At 37.9% G+C, this 15758-nt stretch overlaps 2 protein-coding genes across 3 annotated transcripts; one reads left to right on the forward strand and one right to left on the reverse strand.

Annotated features, from left to right (window-relative positions):
• The first annotated feature begins 82 nt into the window (after nt 1-82).
• LOC128253663 (uncharacterized) lies at nt 83-573 on the forward strand. The gene has a single exon (XM_052982256.1). The coding sequence runs from the start codon at nt 87-89 to the stop codon at nt 450-452; it is 366 nt and encodes a 121-aa protein (XP_052838216.1). The 5' UTR covers nt 83-86; the 3' UTR covers nt 453-573.
• Nucleotides 469-15021, reverse strand: LOC128253660 (arylalkylamine N-acetyltransferase 1). Of its 2 annotated transcripts, none has more exons than XM_052982254.1 (4): nt 14710-15021; nt 2715-2888; nt 1617-1769; nt 469-1133 (listed from the first exon to the last, which is right to left on the reverse strand). In XM_052982254.1, the coding sequence occupies exons 2-4, from the start codon at nt 2847-2849 to the stop codon at nt 699-701; spliced, it is 723 nt and encodes a 240-aa protein (XP_052838214.1). In that variant the 5' UTR covers nt 2850-2888; nt 14710-15021; the 3' UTR covers nt 469-698. The 2 variants fall into 2 exon arrangements, with proteins under 2 accessions (XP_052838214.1, XP_052838213.1); XM_052982253.1 differs by lacking the exon at nt 14710-15021 and adding an exon at nt 3937-4515.
• Nucleotides 15022-15758: the final 737 nt, after the last annotated feature.

The following is a 15758-nucleotide window of genomic DNA, read 5'->3' on the forward strand; positions in this document are numbered from 1 at the left end:
AAACAATTTCGTCGGCCTTCGCAGGCGATTTGCAAACTGTGCAAACAAACAGGGAGCGACTACTTAAGCACTCCGGTGGCATCCATATGTTGTATATTGCCAGCAATCTTATTACCAACATGAAGCCAATTATTCGGATCGGCGCCCTCTGTCTCGTGGTCTTCGTCCTCAGCAACCTGGATGTTTTGAGGGCGCAGTATACTCCTTCCTCCTCCTCTCCGAGTACTTCTAGCCAAGGTAACCCCAAGCAGGTGTACGTATCGAATCTCACGTATACGGTTGCGAGGAAGATCCGTGTGGGCTCCACAACGGCCAGCAGCACCCGTAGCCGGAGTTCCAGGACCAATAGCAACCGGAAACTGAACGCCAAGAGGAGCCAGGCCAAACGCAGCCAGAGGGCGAACCGGAAGTCCGACAACCGGAAGACGAACGCACGCCGGGTCAGGGGTTAAACTCTCATCCAAGACATTGTTTTTATTTTAAGACAATTGGTTTTTATTTTGAGCTCGTTCTAAACACAAAACACTTAAGTTTACCGTCGCAACGGGCGAATTAAATTAGATAAATACGTAACTTGTACTGTTTGTTTATGCTACTCTGAATCGAAAGTGGAGACACTTGACATGGAACTAACCGGGAACCCGCCACCGAACTACAAACTAAAGAATCACATAGTACAAAATCCAAATGCAGATCATCTACAGCTTTGTCTGAGCCGCTTTCGCGGTGGACACCTCCTTGGCCATCACCTGGATGCCGACATGTGGAGCCGCCGGCTTGAAGATCACCTCCCCCTGGGGCTTATAGTCGGCGAACTGCAGGCTGAACACCTCGTGGAAGCCCAGCTTCTCCATCACCCGGGCGGAATAGTGGCTGGAGCAGAGCACATGGTACACATTGATCCCATTCTCCCTCATGTACTCGTATGCCCGCTCCGTCAGGCGACCGGCGATGCCCAGGCCGCGGTAGTTGGTGTCCACCGACAGGATCTTGCCGTCCAGGATCAGCTCCTCGTCGGGATAAATGTCGAAGATGTTGAACTTCTCCTCCACATGGTCCATCAGCGACAGGATCTTCTTGAATTTGGGATGATCGCAAGAATCGGCCGCCTTTTCGGGCACATCATCGGGGGACTGTTGGTAAATCATAGAAAAATTTGTCAGGAATAGGTATGTATCATTACATTAGACTTGTCATCTAACTATTTCCAGAATTGACTTTAGGTATCATTACACTGGTCAAAAAATCGGAGTAAATCCAAGTATTACCTACTCAGTATAAATATGTTTGATTTGATTGTCTTCTATTGCGATTTTAAGTTATTTGAAATATATAAAAATATAACATTTCTCATTTGACTTTTTTCGGAATTTATTTTAATATTATAAAATGTAATTTAAAAGTCAATCAAATTAAATTTAAATACATTTTAAATGTACTACTATCCACATTAATTTAAATATTAAAACATTAAATCATGCAATTACATATGCTTTGTATTTAATACTATGATTGCATTTTGAATTTAAATATGAAATATAACATTTTGGAGCCAATTAGCTGATACATTTTATTTACTACTCCATATTGTTTTATCAGTGTATAACTTTACTTACCGGACGTCTCATTAGTCCATTTAGGAACAGGCCTATAATTTCGCCCTTCTTGTTGACCGCCTTGTAGGAACAGTTGTCGGTAAGTGGCTTCAGGGAATACTTCTCCAGCTCCTTGCACTCGCCAAGATCAAGAAACGTATTCAGGGGCTCATCCTGGGAAATGTTTTATAAAATTGTTAGATCAGCATTCCAGATTTCCAACCATTAAGCCACCAAATTGCTGATCAATCTGAAGATCTCTCAACTCAACAAATTACCAGCGCAATTACGCGACACGATCGTGGAATTGATCAGCAATTCAAATGATTAATGCATGCGTGTGCTGAGGCGAGATTTTCTAATAATTTATGGAGACAGTTTGTGGACTGCGAACGGAACTTGATTTGCATATTGCCATTATAGCCGGAGGGAGGCGTTTGCCATTAAGGCGTGGCATGCATACTAATTCGCACAGAGGTTTTTTTTACATTTAAATATAGGTCTTGATTATCCAATGGATGTTTGGTCTTTGGAGGGGGTGCCCTCTCATTGGCCGGCTTTGGATTAGAACCTGATCAAGTCAAGATCAAGCGAGCATATATTGGTTTCATTGGATCGTCAAGAGTCGTGATGCAAGACCAGCTGAAAGTTAGCGTTAGCCGTGACATGGATCATGTCAAAAGACCTCACGACAGCCGAATACTTTGCTCCGAATTCCGAATTGCGAATAACAATTCCCGGGGATTGTGATTGTGATTTTCGATTGGGAGAGTGAATTCCCCGCGATTAGTCAACGCATAACTTAATTAATTCAACTTTTAGTGTGCGAATTTCGAACGGAATTAAAGCCCAATTAAGCCGATCGCCGTGCTAATTGCAATTCGTTGGAACATTATTCAAATTCACCTTTGTGCTGCCTTTCGAATCCAGTTGTTTGGCAGACATAATGGAAGATATAAATTCAGAACTCCCTAATCGCGAAGGCAGGTGTTCGTTCGGCTTGATTGGCTTTGGATTTTGTGATATGCAAACGAATCTAAAATTCCCCAGCGATTACAATACAATGAAGGCGATGGTGTATGGTGCATTGGCAATGTGGGAAATTAGAATCCTACTCACCTTAAAGAAAAAGGTCTTGAGCATGGCTATGACCGCCTCCCCATCCTCGGGTGTGATCAGCTCGATGGTATAGGGGCAGTCCTTATCGATGGGCTGCGTGGAGGCTTTTCCCGAAACACTTAAAGCGTCCTCCATTTTCTGTGTCAGCCGGGCAATCGGATATAAGTCGTTCAGCTGCAAATGCCCCGGCAGACAAAACAAATCGTTCAGTTATTATTATTATTATTATGGCTGGGGCTGGGTATGAGTTTGAGGTGGAGGTGAAGGAAAGACGAGCGGCAGGCATATAGAAAACATTATTATTTATGGCTCTTAGATGAAAGGCGCTTTAATTTGTTTTGTATATTTTGTAGCACATGTAGCGACGAGACGCCATCCCCGTGCATTTTCAGTTTCACTTCCAATTTCCACCGACTATTTATTTTTTTTTTTTTTGAAATTTTGTATTTTGTTTTCATGTACGCCACCGACAGGAGCCATAAATTATACAACTTAAATTAAGGTCGCCGTCGTAGTGTACTCTAAAAACATTTAGCATTTGACTATTTGAACAGGAGGATTTTGTCATCACAATGTCGTAAGATGGGATTATCTTTTACTGCTTAATTGTGTTTAATATAAACACTGTAATGGCCTTGATATAGATTGTTTATTATGTTATGATTGTCAAAAATATTATTCAGTTGTATTATAACATATTTAACAATACAAACTTTTAATGAAATAAGTGTTTAGACTTGTTTATACAGCTGTTTCAGTGAATATTTGGGACCGCAAAATAATATTTGCTTAAGTTTTAGGTCTGTTTTTAGTAATTTTACACACAAATCAATCTTAAATGGAACATTTTTATTTACATATTTTTGTAATATGTGCATAACTGAAAGTGTTTATTTCTCCATTTTGCTGGGAGGATCATTAAAATCACGTTTCATGAACTTATGCCCCTTAATGCCAAGCACACTCGCAGACGGACCATAAAATCCATCCAGAAAATATTTGGAAAATTCGCACATGCCAAATTACAAAATAAGCTGCTTTGGCCTTTGAATTTTGTTTACTTCCACTTATGACTTCAGGCGCGACCTCCTCTATTATCTATTATTGGATGCCCCACTGGTATTTATAGAGCTTTTCACTGCCACCCAAGGTGTGGGTGGTGGTTTGATGGTGGGTCAGGGTGTTTGGAGAGCTAGGATCGGTGATCTATAGCCACACTTACCCCACATCTGGAATCGAGCATTATGCTGGATATAAGCGACTGATCTGGCAATTTTTGCACTTCCATTTTGGCTTTATAATGCTTTCTTTTGTTCTACGTTGGCAAACAAATGTTTTTGGGGCCGAAGAAAAGGGGGTGGAGAATTGGGATTGAGGAAAATTTATGGCAAATTTTTCCTTTCTTTTGGTTTTTTGTTGGCGCGCACGTTTTGCGATGTTTTGTTTATTTCGCCGCCGACGAATCGTTGTTTGTATTTGACGCTGTTTGGCTTTTAATTTGACTTTGCTTTGATAAACAGTAGAGTACACAGGCACACACACAATCCGCGAGCCTGGAACTCAGACGCGGCACAAGATTAATGATGAATGAATGCGATTTATGGCCCGAGATCCTTTGGTCCTTCGCTTTGGGGTTGGGGGGAAGTGGATTTGCCTGCGAGCAAACAATGAATGGCCAGACATCGGCCCCGTTTGCACTTTATATAGCCAGCGGATCGTGGCGAGAGAACACTCATATGTATATATATATAAACGGATTCGATCTTAGCACAGAGCCTCGCACCGCCGGCTGTTTGTTCGCGACTGAGAGAAGCGAAAAGCGCTGGATAAAGCTGAAGCCAACCGCCGGCGGTCGTTCGATCGCTTGGCTATATGGGTTATATGGCCATATCGCAGTGTCTATTTGCTCAAATGCTCGTATGCTCACATATCTCTGTCACAGAGAGGAAACGTGACTGCGACCGGTTGCCACTCTCTTTCGAGACCGATCGAGTTTCCAGCCGTTTCCTGGACTTTCCTAGATGGGTCTTTCCCTTTCGCCACTTCCGCTGAGCTATATGTTTATAGCTCTGCGCTCTGCGCTCTGCGGTCTGCGGTCTGCGGTCACTGGTTCTTGACATTTTCCTCTTGCCGAATTAAACAAAAATATCAAAAAAATATAAAAATAAAAAGCCACAGGCAAACAGGTTCGAAATTAGTGCACTGCTGTTGAGAGGCTTCAGATGTGCTAACTATCAAGGTCAGTTTGCCAGGGGACCAGTTAAAGGAGGAGCTCTCTTTTAACCCAGTTATTCAATAGGAACATCGTTATGAAAATGTAGCACGTACAATATTTACTTTCTCTAAGCTAACTGGATTTCTATATTAATTTTAATTAAATTGTTGAAACTAGAAGCAAGAGTTGGGAATTATATAAATTGTAATTCCTTTGAATATTGATACATTAGTTCTTTTGGATAAGATCCATGTGAGAAATCAATTTTACAATTTCCCAAACTTGGATTTTAATGTGTAAGTTTAAATGTATTTATAAATAACAGAATTTCTCATGAAATTCAGAGCTATAATTAAAATAAATTAAAATTTTAATTTTTAATTTATAAATACAACCGCATGTTTTAAGCATTTGATATATTTAAAACCCTTTAAAGGCAGTGATTTTTCGTTTAATTACTTTAAAAAAAATTCTATAAACTGAAAAACTGTTGGAATTAAATGTGTGACTTGCTTATGAAATTGAATTATAAAACTATCAAATTAAAAGCGAATAAATTCATATAAGTCCCATTAGTCCCATTAATACCCCAATGAAAGCATTTCAAAATAAAAATATGAAAAATATATGCCAAGATGCACACCCTCCTCTACCACTTTCTCATCAAAGCCCACAGGGCGTATGAGTACTGCTTCAACTTGGAATGTTTTGAATAGACTGAGTAAACATACCAAAGGGGCACACCCCCTAAAAACTTAAGGCAATTAAAGCCCACACGGCGAATGCGTACTATTCCGTCCGTGAATGATTCCCGCCGCAGTCCGGCCGAGAATCCCGTTCTGTTTTTGTTTACTTTCCGCTGGCAGCTGTCGCATATATTTTTTTTTTTGGCCGTGCAAACGGGCAAAAACGAAGCGCACGCCGCTGGCTCAATTAATATGCGACAAAAGAAAGAAACACAAAAGCTATCGAGCTATGGCCGTAGCTATAGCCATTGTGGAGGTCTCTCACACTTTTACGTTTCAAAATCGGGGGATCCATCGGATCGGCGGGGCATATTTACATTCTTCGCCGTCTCAATCGGTTTGTTTAATTTGGCGCGCGCTCTCGATCGCCCATAATTATCATCTCTCCGATTCTTCCACATTATTATCACAGTATTATTCCGACTATTAACTCCATTGATTTCCTAAACAAATTCCCACAGATTTTAACATATTTTGTTTATGGATGGTGACTTTGTGGCCCGCAATTAGCAGACAAAAAATAAATGCAAATTGTCACCAAAACTGTTTATCATGCACAATCGTAGGAAACTTTTCGTTGGTAATTTTGTTTACATTATTTTGGCTTATTATTTTAGTCAGCGGTTCACTCTGTCTGGTTTTTTTTGTGGCTTTCTGGTCGGGAAACTCGTTTTCGGTCAGCTGATCTGGCCCACTCAACTGTGGAGTACTAAATTTATCTCAAAAGGTACAACAAAGTCGCGCCTCTTTTTAAAAGATTTCCTTTCCTTTCACGGGATGGGATGACTCAATTTTCGTCGTTTGGGTGCAGGTGCAATTTTCGGTTATATTTATAATTGCAACCACATTTGTGGCCATATCCGGTGAGTGACTAAAACTGTGTACGTTTCTTAATTAAGGAACAAGTGTTTATTTTTGATTTAATAGGTCCGCTTGCACTTCTGTATTTAAAATATTGATTCCCTCTTGCAGTTTCCATTTGGCGCCGTCATGCTCCTAATGATCCTCAATAAATATCTTAAACGTCGTCTGAAGTATGCGTTTATTGAGCTGCCAAAATTGTCGAACGGTGGCTAAAACCAGTTTGCAACTTGTGTGAGGTCTGTGGGATTATGCACACCGATATCGAACTAATTGACAGTTACAAATGTTTTACGGCATCATAACTTATTTATACGCATAAGTTAAATAGTTGCTCGACCCCCAGTAATTATTCAGTCAACAGTCAAGAAAGAAATTAAAGTTTAAGCCAATAAAAAGTACATTGTGTATTTAATTTGTACGTTGTCCAGTTTTAATTTCTTAACAGAAATGACAGCAATAAATCTGTTCTATAGAAAGTCATTTGTTTAGCATTTTTGTTTGTGAAAAATTCTCAGGTTTGATTGGAATTTATTCTGCCATATGTGGGATTTAATTTGTTTCTCGGTAAACAAAATTTAAATTTAAGGGGTAAAAAGAGTCATACTTTTGTTTATCATTTTAGTATTGATTTATTAATATTTTAACTTTCTTGGACCCACTGTAATCCTGCATAAGTGTTTAGGAATTCTAGCGCGATTAACGTAATGACATCAATAAAATTGTTCTATAGAAAGTCATTTGTTTAGAATGTTTTTGGTGAGAAATTCTCAGGTTTGATTTGAATTAGTTCCGAGTATATGGGAAATAATAAGTTTTAAGGTTTTTTTCTGATAAAAGGCAACGTTTTCTTTTCTCTCTATTGTAAAGAAATCATGTCTGTATATTTTAGTATCCACTGTAAGCCTACATAAGTGATATGATATTCTAGCGCGATTAACGACTTCAAAGTGCTCAAAGTGAGCGCCGTCATCGCCTCGTTGCGTTTCTGTTTGCATACGGATAATTAAAATCACATTAACGCCGTTTAAGTGAGCATTGAGATGGATGGCAATTTGTAAACACAATCAAAATGATTGAACGTTTTGCTAAACGCTCGAAAACAATCAAATGCTTTGATGTTATCTCTTGGCTTATCTTCAGCGAAAAACTTATTTACCTGTCTTGTCCTATTAACTGATCCAAAGTTAATTATTGTTAACTTTCCACAAGAACTATATTTAACTTGAAGTAGTTCAAACGTTTAGTTTAAACTCGTTCAGACCAAGGCCGCATGCAATTTTGCATCAGGTGTCAGCACTTGGGTCATTTATCAATACTTATAGATTAGTAAAGCATTTCACAATTATTTAAGGATCACGTCAAAGCGATTAAGATTTCATATCATAGAGTGGGCGTCCTCCTATTAATTTAAATGCTAACTTAGCAACGAAAACAATTAGTTTTTTAAAGTCTACTGGTGTTTAATACCGTGCAACTTTACAAGCTGCAATTATATAGGTTCTATTAAATTAAATTTATTTATTATCTTAATGATCACTTCAAACATTTTATTGCAATCTTAATTGAACATGCATTTTTTCATTGAAATCGTTACTAGGTAAAGCTTAAATCGAGTTATGATTTAGAAATAAATGTTTAAAATATAATTTTATGTGAAATCAATATTGGGTAAAGCTTAAATCGAAATATGATTTCAGGAATCGCTTAGAAATAAAGGCTTAAAATATGATTGAATTTAATAACATTTTCTAGATTAGAAATTCATAATTCATTATTAATTGTTGAGTATAGATTGTTTTAGTTTAGATATGTTGTAAGACTTACACGTGTAAGAGCCAATTAGAATATGCAAATATTCCCCGAAATTCATAATAGTATTTATCACCTCTGGGCGGAACTGTGTGACGTACAATTAGTTGCTGCTGTCATATAAATTACGACTTTTCATTTGCATTCGCCATAAATCATTAGGATCGTTGTACGATATGTTGGCTTTGTAGTCGGTACAAAACCGTTTGGAATAGTTCGGGTGTTTGAGCCATAAACTTGGCAGGTCTGTCACCAGCTTTTCCGACAGTCGCCACAAGCCGGAATTGATTTCCTACGGCGACGCCTTAATCAAATGGCCCACGGCCAAAACCAAACTTCGTGACTGGAAATCGAAAGCCCACATCCGATATGCAAGTGCAGCTGGAGGGGTTCGAGACATGACATTGAAACTTTGTTTCAGCCTTAGAACTTCTAGTCTAAAGTCGCTAAAGCCGCCTAATCGAATTAGCCAAACCACCACCCCCCACTTGGATAGTCTGTCCGGATTCGGGTTCGTGGGTGGTGGTGGTGCCAGTTGGCTGAAAGTTAAGTTATAAACCGACGCTGGTACAAAGGGGTATGCTCGCCTCCGACTTTAAATACTCAATAAAACAGTTTAAAAGAGTTTCATATAGTCACATGAAGGGGAAGACTTGTTCGAATCCTATTATACGCTTAATAAATATTATTAAACACACAAGTTTGACTAATTTACTTAATATCTTTTTTTAAATATAAGCATATGAACATATTATTTCCACATATGACAAAAGTATTACTACTAAAACATTAATTTAATTTAACATTTATATATTTTCCTGTGCCTATCCTATTCCTATTTTGTCAAATAATATTATATAATATTGTAACCAACACATTAAATATTATGTTTTTACTTGTAGTGCTACGATGTTTGAACAAAATAAATAATAAATATAAAAAAATAAATACATCAAAAATACAAACTTCGGCTTTCAGTATGAGAATACAATCAAAAGAATTATTGAAAATGTTATTTGTTGTTAAAAATATAAAATATTATTAATTATTTAAGAGTTAATATTCCTAAACAATATAAAATTTGATTTTGGTTTTGAATTTTTTATTAAAACTAGTTAATGTCTTGCCAAAATTTTTATTCGTTATATTTATTTTTATTATAACTGACCTGTTCAATCCTTTTGTTGCTGATTTCTAAAAGTTGAAACAGATAACCAGGAATTCTGCCTAATCGTTAAATTAAAATAGTAATTTTAAGTTTTAGTTATTTCTCAATAACTACTGCAAAATTGGGCATACTTTTGGGACTATCCCGAAGCTCAGTTTCGATTGCTAAGTAAGAAGTAGTCGTTGCGTTGACTTCCAATCGCTTAAATCCGCTTCTTGTGTTGACTAATGTTGCATTCTAAACACATTAAAATTAATCTGCTCTTATCTGAACAAAGTGCACGAGTGGCAAACACAATTGTTTGAGCGAGTGAAACGGAAACGAACCGAATTGTTTATCGGGTTATGTTACCTACACCAGCACTTCGAGTGCTTTGGCCATTTAAGCATTTCAATTCAATGCAAATGGCTGGCTTAATTGAACAGCGGATATGCAGTGTGTGTGATGCATTTCATTTACATAAACGAGCGGGCACCCCAACTAAGTTCCATCTGCAAATTACCCATTTAAGTTGTAAATTGCATTTTGCCCATTCCCACAAGCAAACTTCATTGAAATTCATAACAGGCCCGGGCAATTTCCTCGCCCTGAATTTCCATTTCCAATTGCACTTGGCTGGCCACAGACGAAAAGGATGTTTGAAGCGCCAGTCCACATGCCCAACCAATTCAATCTGGGCTAGTTACCATTGAAATGCAAAAACCTCAGCAACCAGTCTGATAATTTCTACCAACTGCCAGGACAAAAAGCTGGAAAAAATCATGGGTGGGAGTAGAGAATCTGCTGCTGTTGCAAGCAACAGTGAACAATAAACTCTGGCATCCTCTAATCTGACTGGCACATACATTCCCCTCTTTTTTTTGCTTTGTTTTTTGTATTCACCAAGGCAACGGATGCAATGACAACGACACATTGCGCATTCGCCGTGTGCGCCATGCTGAACACACACTGAGAAATACGTTTTGATCAAACACTTGTCGCTTATCAATTTGATACTTTCTAGGTAACTCTTGATGGTCACATAACGTATTATCAAATAGCTTATCTAAAAAATAGTTAAAGGGGGTTAATCAAATTTTTAGACAGAAAATGCTGATACTTTTTTAGGTAACTATTGATTGTGACATAAAATAGTACTCGTATTCTCAATTCGCTTATCAAAAAACCATTTTTTTGGGGGGTTCATAAAATTTTTGGAATGAAAATTCTGATACTATTTTAGGTAACTCTTGATTGGGACATAACATGACAATCGTACGGGGGGCTAAGCAAATTTGTAGACAGAATATATTGATACTTTTCTATGTAACTCTTTATTCGCATATAAAAACTATATATTAACTATAAAATTTTCAGATTAAAAAAATACATTTGAATGATGTCTGACTTATTTTTTGTTGTAAAAATAAGCAAATTAATTGATAATCATGTGAAGTTTCAAACTGAAATCTTAATCTGAATAAGTTAAAATTACAAATTTGAAATATTGAAGCCTTGACTTGTTTAACTAAAAATGTTGCAAAACTGTCTTTGCCTTCCTTAGCTGACTTAAAAAATTAAGAAAATTATTTCTATGCGTTGTAGTAAAAGATTAAAAACTAAGTGTTGTTGTAATTGCATACATAAATAAATCGTTTTTTTATTTGTTTCAAATGAATAAAATTATCTAGATATTTCAAGTATTTAAATATTCCCCAAAACATGCGTAGCTCAATATTAATTATAGAAATGGTTAGCTGTCTTAAAAATCCACAAAATTATTAATTTCAAGAGATTTGAGTGACAGTTGAAAAATTTCTTGAACTTAGGTTAGCTTAATATTAATTATTTATTACTACCAATTAAAAAACTGAATTAATTTTATGGCCCAAAAATTGAGGTTTACGAATTTTAAAGAAAATCTCTATTGTTTTGAATTTGTATTCATTTTGATATACATATTTTTGCCTGTGCAGAATACGGCACATACGGCATCGCAAATTGCTGGCAGGAAGCCAAGCGAAAGCCGTGCACCAGTGGGCATCATCATCAGCACCGTCATTATCCTGCTATTTTGCCATCCTGCTGGAGGAGCGGCAGCATCCTCATTATGGCCATTGCCGCTCGGCTGCCTGGAGCAACAGAAGCGGCAAATTCAACGGCAGCAACGGAGGCAACGACGGCAACAAAGGCAACAAGCTGACACTGTGACAATGTTGGCGCCATTTTGTTGTTTGTCTTTCCTCTTGTAATAAAACGACATCCTCCAGCCAGTTGGGTAATGGGATTGGGATTGGCATTGGGCTGATGGTGACTGTGACTCTCCGCCCGACTGAAGGGTGTTTTAAATACTTCAGAGACGACGGGTCCTTCAGTCCTTCAGCCCTACACAACGTAATCATCGTGAAAAGACTTTTGTATGGCACGTAGTCGGAGGACGCTTTGTCAGTTTTGCCGGGGCGGCGTCTCTGTTGTCAGCACTTTGCTCGACTTTTGTTGACAGATTGATTTTGATGTGTTTTCATTGTTATTGTTTGGCTGGAGGGTCCTTTAAAGAAAACTGAGGAGTTGGCTTGTCCTTTTCGGCGCTGATTTTGGGGGGCATCATCGTCGCTGGAAGAGGCAACAAACAACATTTTAACCTAATTGGTTGGCTCTTAAAGCGCTTTGACTAATTGACAAAAGGCTTTTGCCCGGGCTTACGGACTTAATGAACGTTCTGAATGGGTCCGGCTCTGGTCCTGAAATATTCATGCACATTCATTTATTTAATTGAATGAGAAACGGCCCTCCATAACTCAGCCAGCGAGCACGAAAAGAAATCTGGTGGTCAGGCAGGAAAATGGGAAAACTTTTTTGCCTTTGGTGAAGTTAAATCACGAAAATCTGTGTTGTAACCAATCCTTCGGCCAGAGTTTTTCGCAATTTACTCTTTGCTTGTTTGCTCTGCAGGGTCATTTACAGTCCAGCTCAGCTAACTCCAATTTTAAGGTGACTTAGTGGATTAAAAATATGTTAATACTTATTTTTATCGTAACGTATTTGACTTTAGTTAAGAACTTTAGATCCACTTAATTATATTCTTTTAAAACTGAAGAATTTAAGAACAACAGAATATGAAAAAAATTTAGATTCCATCAGGAATTTAAGAGAGTTAATATTAAAATAAAAACTCGTTATTAAAAAGAGTAGTTGTATCCGAATAATGGCATAACTTCAGAATTGTTTTAACAAAATTAAAACAAAATATAACCAATTTTAAAAATTATATTAATATCTGGCCGAAGGTTCCACTTTTTTTTAGGTTCGACTTATCGAAGTTCGCTTGTAATTAAATCCAATTAAATGGGCTGAGGTTTCTGTAACAAGTCGGGCGTTCAAAGCGCTCAGTCAGCTTTATTGGAGCGTATTATAAAGCCACAAAAACCCGCACGGCAGGAGCTTCGAATGGAATGAAATCCAATCAAATCGATACAAAATACTGTATAAAAGTTAAAGGTCCGGGGAGCCAGCCAGAATCCTGTTGCCCGATGCCAGGAATTTCTGTTATTTCTCTTCTCTTTTCTGCCTGCGGCATTGCTCATACGCAACGTTGCCCCCAAATCAATTGAAATAAATAGGATACACATGGTCCTGCCTGCGTGTGAGTGTGTGTGAGTGTGCTGTGTGGGAAGAAGTTGTTTTCCACATATTTGTTTTTTCCTCCAGCTACCAAGGACTGTGATTTCCATTGCCCGTTTGCTGTTTCCTTGTATTATACTTATTTGTCTGCTTGTTATTGGCAGCTCAGTCATGAGGTAGACTTTTGTGTCAAGCTAACCGGCTTGTGTTTGTTTCTAAGATCACTTTAAAGTTCAACAAATTGTATAAGAATTTTTATTTCTTATTGTGTTAACTCTATTTTCTCAACTCTGCAACATATCTTTCGCCGGCCGTGCCTCTTCTTTTGGCAGGCTAAACCTGTATTTTTTCTTTTCCTTTAATTTCAAGTCATCAATGAGAATCCCTGTTGTTAAACCAATTTGGACCCCCAAGTGACTAAGCATTTGGAGTTTGCTAAGGACCAAATCATCCACCGGTCAATAAAGATCAAATATTGACAGAATGGACTGGAGACTGGCTTCATTGACCAGGTAGCGGTCTAAACCTTCAGGTCAAGTTTCTTTAAGGCTATTGTCCTCCTCATTTTAAACAGGGGAATAACTTGCTTCTGTTTCATCTCTTAAAAGTGTACAAATTTGCATAACAAAGGCGCTCAGGAAGATGCTGGGTGTGAAGTGCCACGATTATAGCGCAAATCGCGTTTTGTTTCAGGACACGGGAGTGCCGACACAGAGATCGCTTGCTTAATGTAATGTGAATTTTGGGCCTTTAAAGCACCTTATACCCAAATTTTGTGGGATCTCTGGATCACTCCTCGCATACACGAAAACAATGACTATTCTTCTGTGGCGTGTAAAATAGATAATTGCCTTCTGCGATTATTAAAAAAAAAAAAACAACTTAGCCGTGCGTGTAGACCACGTTTAAATTTGGTCAATTGTCACGACCCACGGTCAGCGATTGAAAGCCTTTCAAGGGGCGCCGAGTCCACCAAGTTTGCCTTGACAACGGGTTAAGTAACAAACATATTTACGGATCGATGTGAAAAACTGCACTTCTGCGTAGCGTTATCTTAAGCACATATTACTGGAAACTATTGCTCGATTTGATAAGAAGCATGGTCTGTTTGTTCGATGCGATAAGAGAAATGTCTTATCAGAGTTACCTTCAAAAACTAATTTATGTCTGTGTAGTCTCTTAAAAGAAATGGAAGAAATTTACACTTAATTTTTTATAAGTACTTATTCCTTTACCTGCTCTTTACAAATATTTTGAAATCAGCGCTCTGCACATGTAAATGTAAACTTTGTATTTCTATGGGTTTTCAAACAGTTCGTCAATTTGAACAATTTGATTTGGTCACTTGCCAAATAGTCGCCTCTTAGGCGCTTAAGTTTTCGCTGTTCACGTTTAATTAGGACGTGTAGGCCGTTGGGAAACACTACGGACAGATGTCCGACAAATACGAGTATATATAGTTTATAGTGAGTTGTTTGTGTTTTATTCTGGCCGAACTTGAAATGGAAAACATTTGGCGGCAAAGTAAATGTCAACGCAGGGGGTTCTATAATTAAAATCGAACATAAAAATGTATTTTCGTCGGCAACTTACGCGTGAAATTGGCTAATAAGTGGGCCCTAAAACGCCGCCTTCTTTGATTTCGATTGTTTGCTGTTATTTGTTGAAGACCGTCGAAATTTATGTTCGAGATTTGCGCCCGTTTCGTTCCGATTCGCCCGACCAAATGAACCGTTAGCACGTTTTTGAACAAATTCCGCTTTTACAGGCTTTCAAAAAGTGTACATATGTATCGAAATATTATAAGAACAGAATTTCTCGTGCTTTTAGGGCCTACGCTGTTGGGAATGCGATGATTTTCGTGATATTTTTTAATGGCAAGCGACGACACATTGAAATGCATTGAGCAAATGAACGTTGCTTAAATAGTTCGCCGGTCGAACTCAAACTCAAACTCAGTCGCTTCCAATCTCTCTCCCAATCTGTTCTGCTCATTCATTGAGTGGATTTTAGTTCCTTGAGCTCCAAAGTTCTCTCTGCAGAGCACTCAACGTAAACAGCGGATTTGGTCAAATCAACATTTGAGTATTCTACAATATTTGGTTTAGATTTAAAAAAATAAAATAAAATATATGAAGTACCTAAAAGCATTTAAAAAATTTTGATTTTATTCTGATTCTAGTACCTTTAAAAAGGTATAAAGAGGTATAAAATGATTTGAATACAAAATATATCGCAACAAATAAAATTCAAGGGTGCCACAGAAATCACCAGGGATTTAAAGTCTCCTATTAAACTGCTTAAAAGTATGCAACAGTAAACATATGTATAATCGTTATATTATTTCTATTAAAACCAAAGGGAAGATATACCAACAGTAAATTAACATAAGTGCTTAGCGAATTAATAATTGAGTAAAAACGCGAAAAATTAGAGAGGTTTTGGAGCCAAGGGAGAGAAAGATAACGATTTTGGGAGAGAGAGCGAGTGAAAATGGGGACTCTGTTGTAAACAAACCAATCCAACCCCTCGATTTCAGTTTCCACTCGCATTTTTGATACTTGTAACACTCGGCTGGGTGGACAACCCCAAAATCGGTGGGGCGGTCGCTCAGTAATTTCGGAGTGGAAATGCGGAGTGAA

This window comes from Drosophila gunungcola (assembly GCF_025200985.1).
Source record: "Drosophila gunungcola strain Sukarami chromosome 2R unlocalized genomic scaffold, Dgunungcola_SK_2 000004F, whole genome shotgun sequence".
Taxonomy (NCBI): Eukaryota; Metazoa; Arthropoda; class Insecta; order Diptera; family Drosophilidae; genus Drosophila; species Drosophila gunungcola.

Coding starts and splice junctions, on each gene's coding strand:
- LOC128253660 (XM_052982253.1), bottom strand. CDS start 4,002: ATGGAAGTGCAAAAATTGCCAGATCAGTCGCTTATATCCAGCATAATG. Junction 2,889..3,936: donor TGCTCGATTCCAGATGTGGG/GTAAGTGTGGCT, acceptor GGGCATTTGCAG/CTGAACGACTTATATCCGAT. Junction 1,770..2,714: donor TCAAGACCTTTTTCTTTAAG/GTGAGTAGGATT, acceptor AACATTTCCCAG/GATGAGCCCCTGAATACGTT.
- LOC128253663 (XM_052982256.1), top strand. CDS start 87: ATGTTGTATATTGCCAGCAATCTTATTACCAACATGAAGCCAATTATT.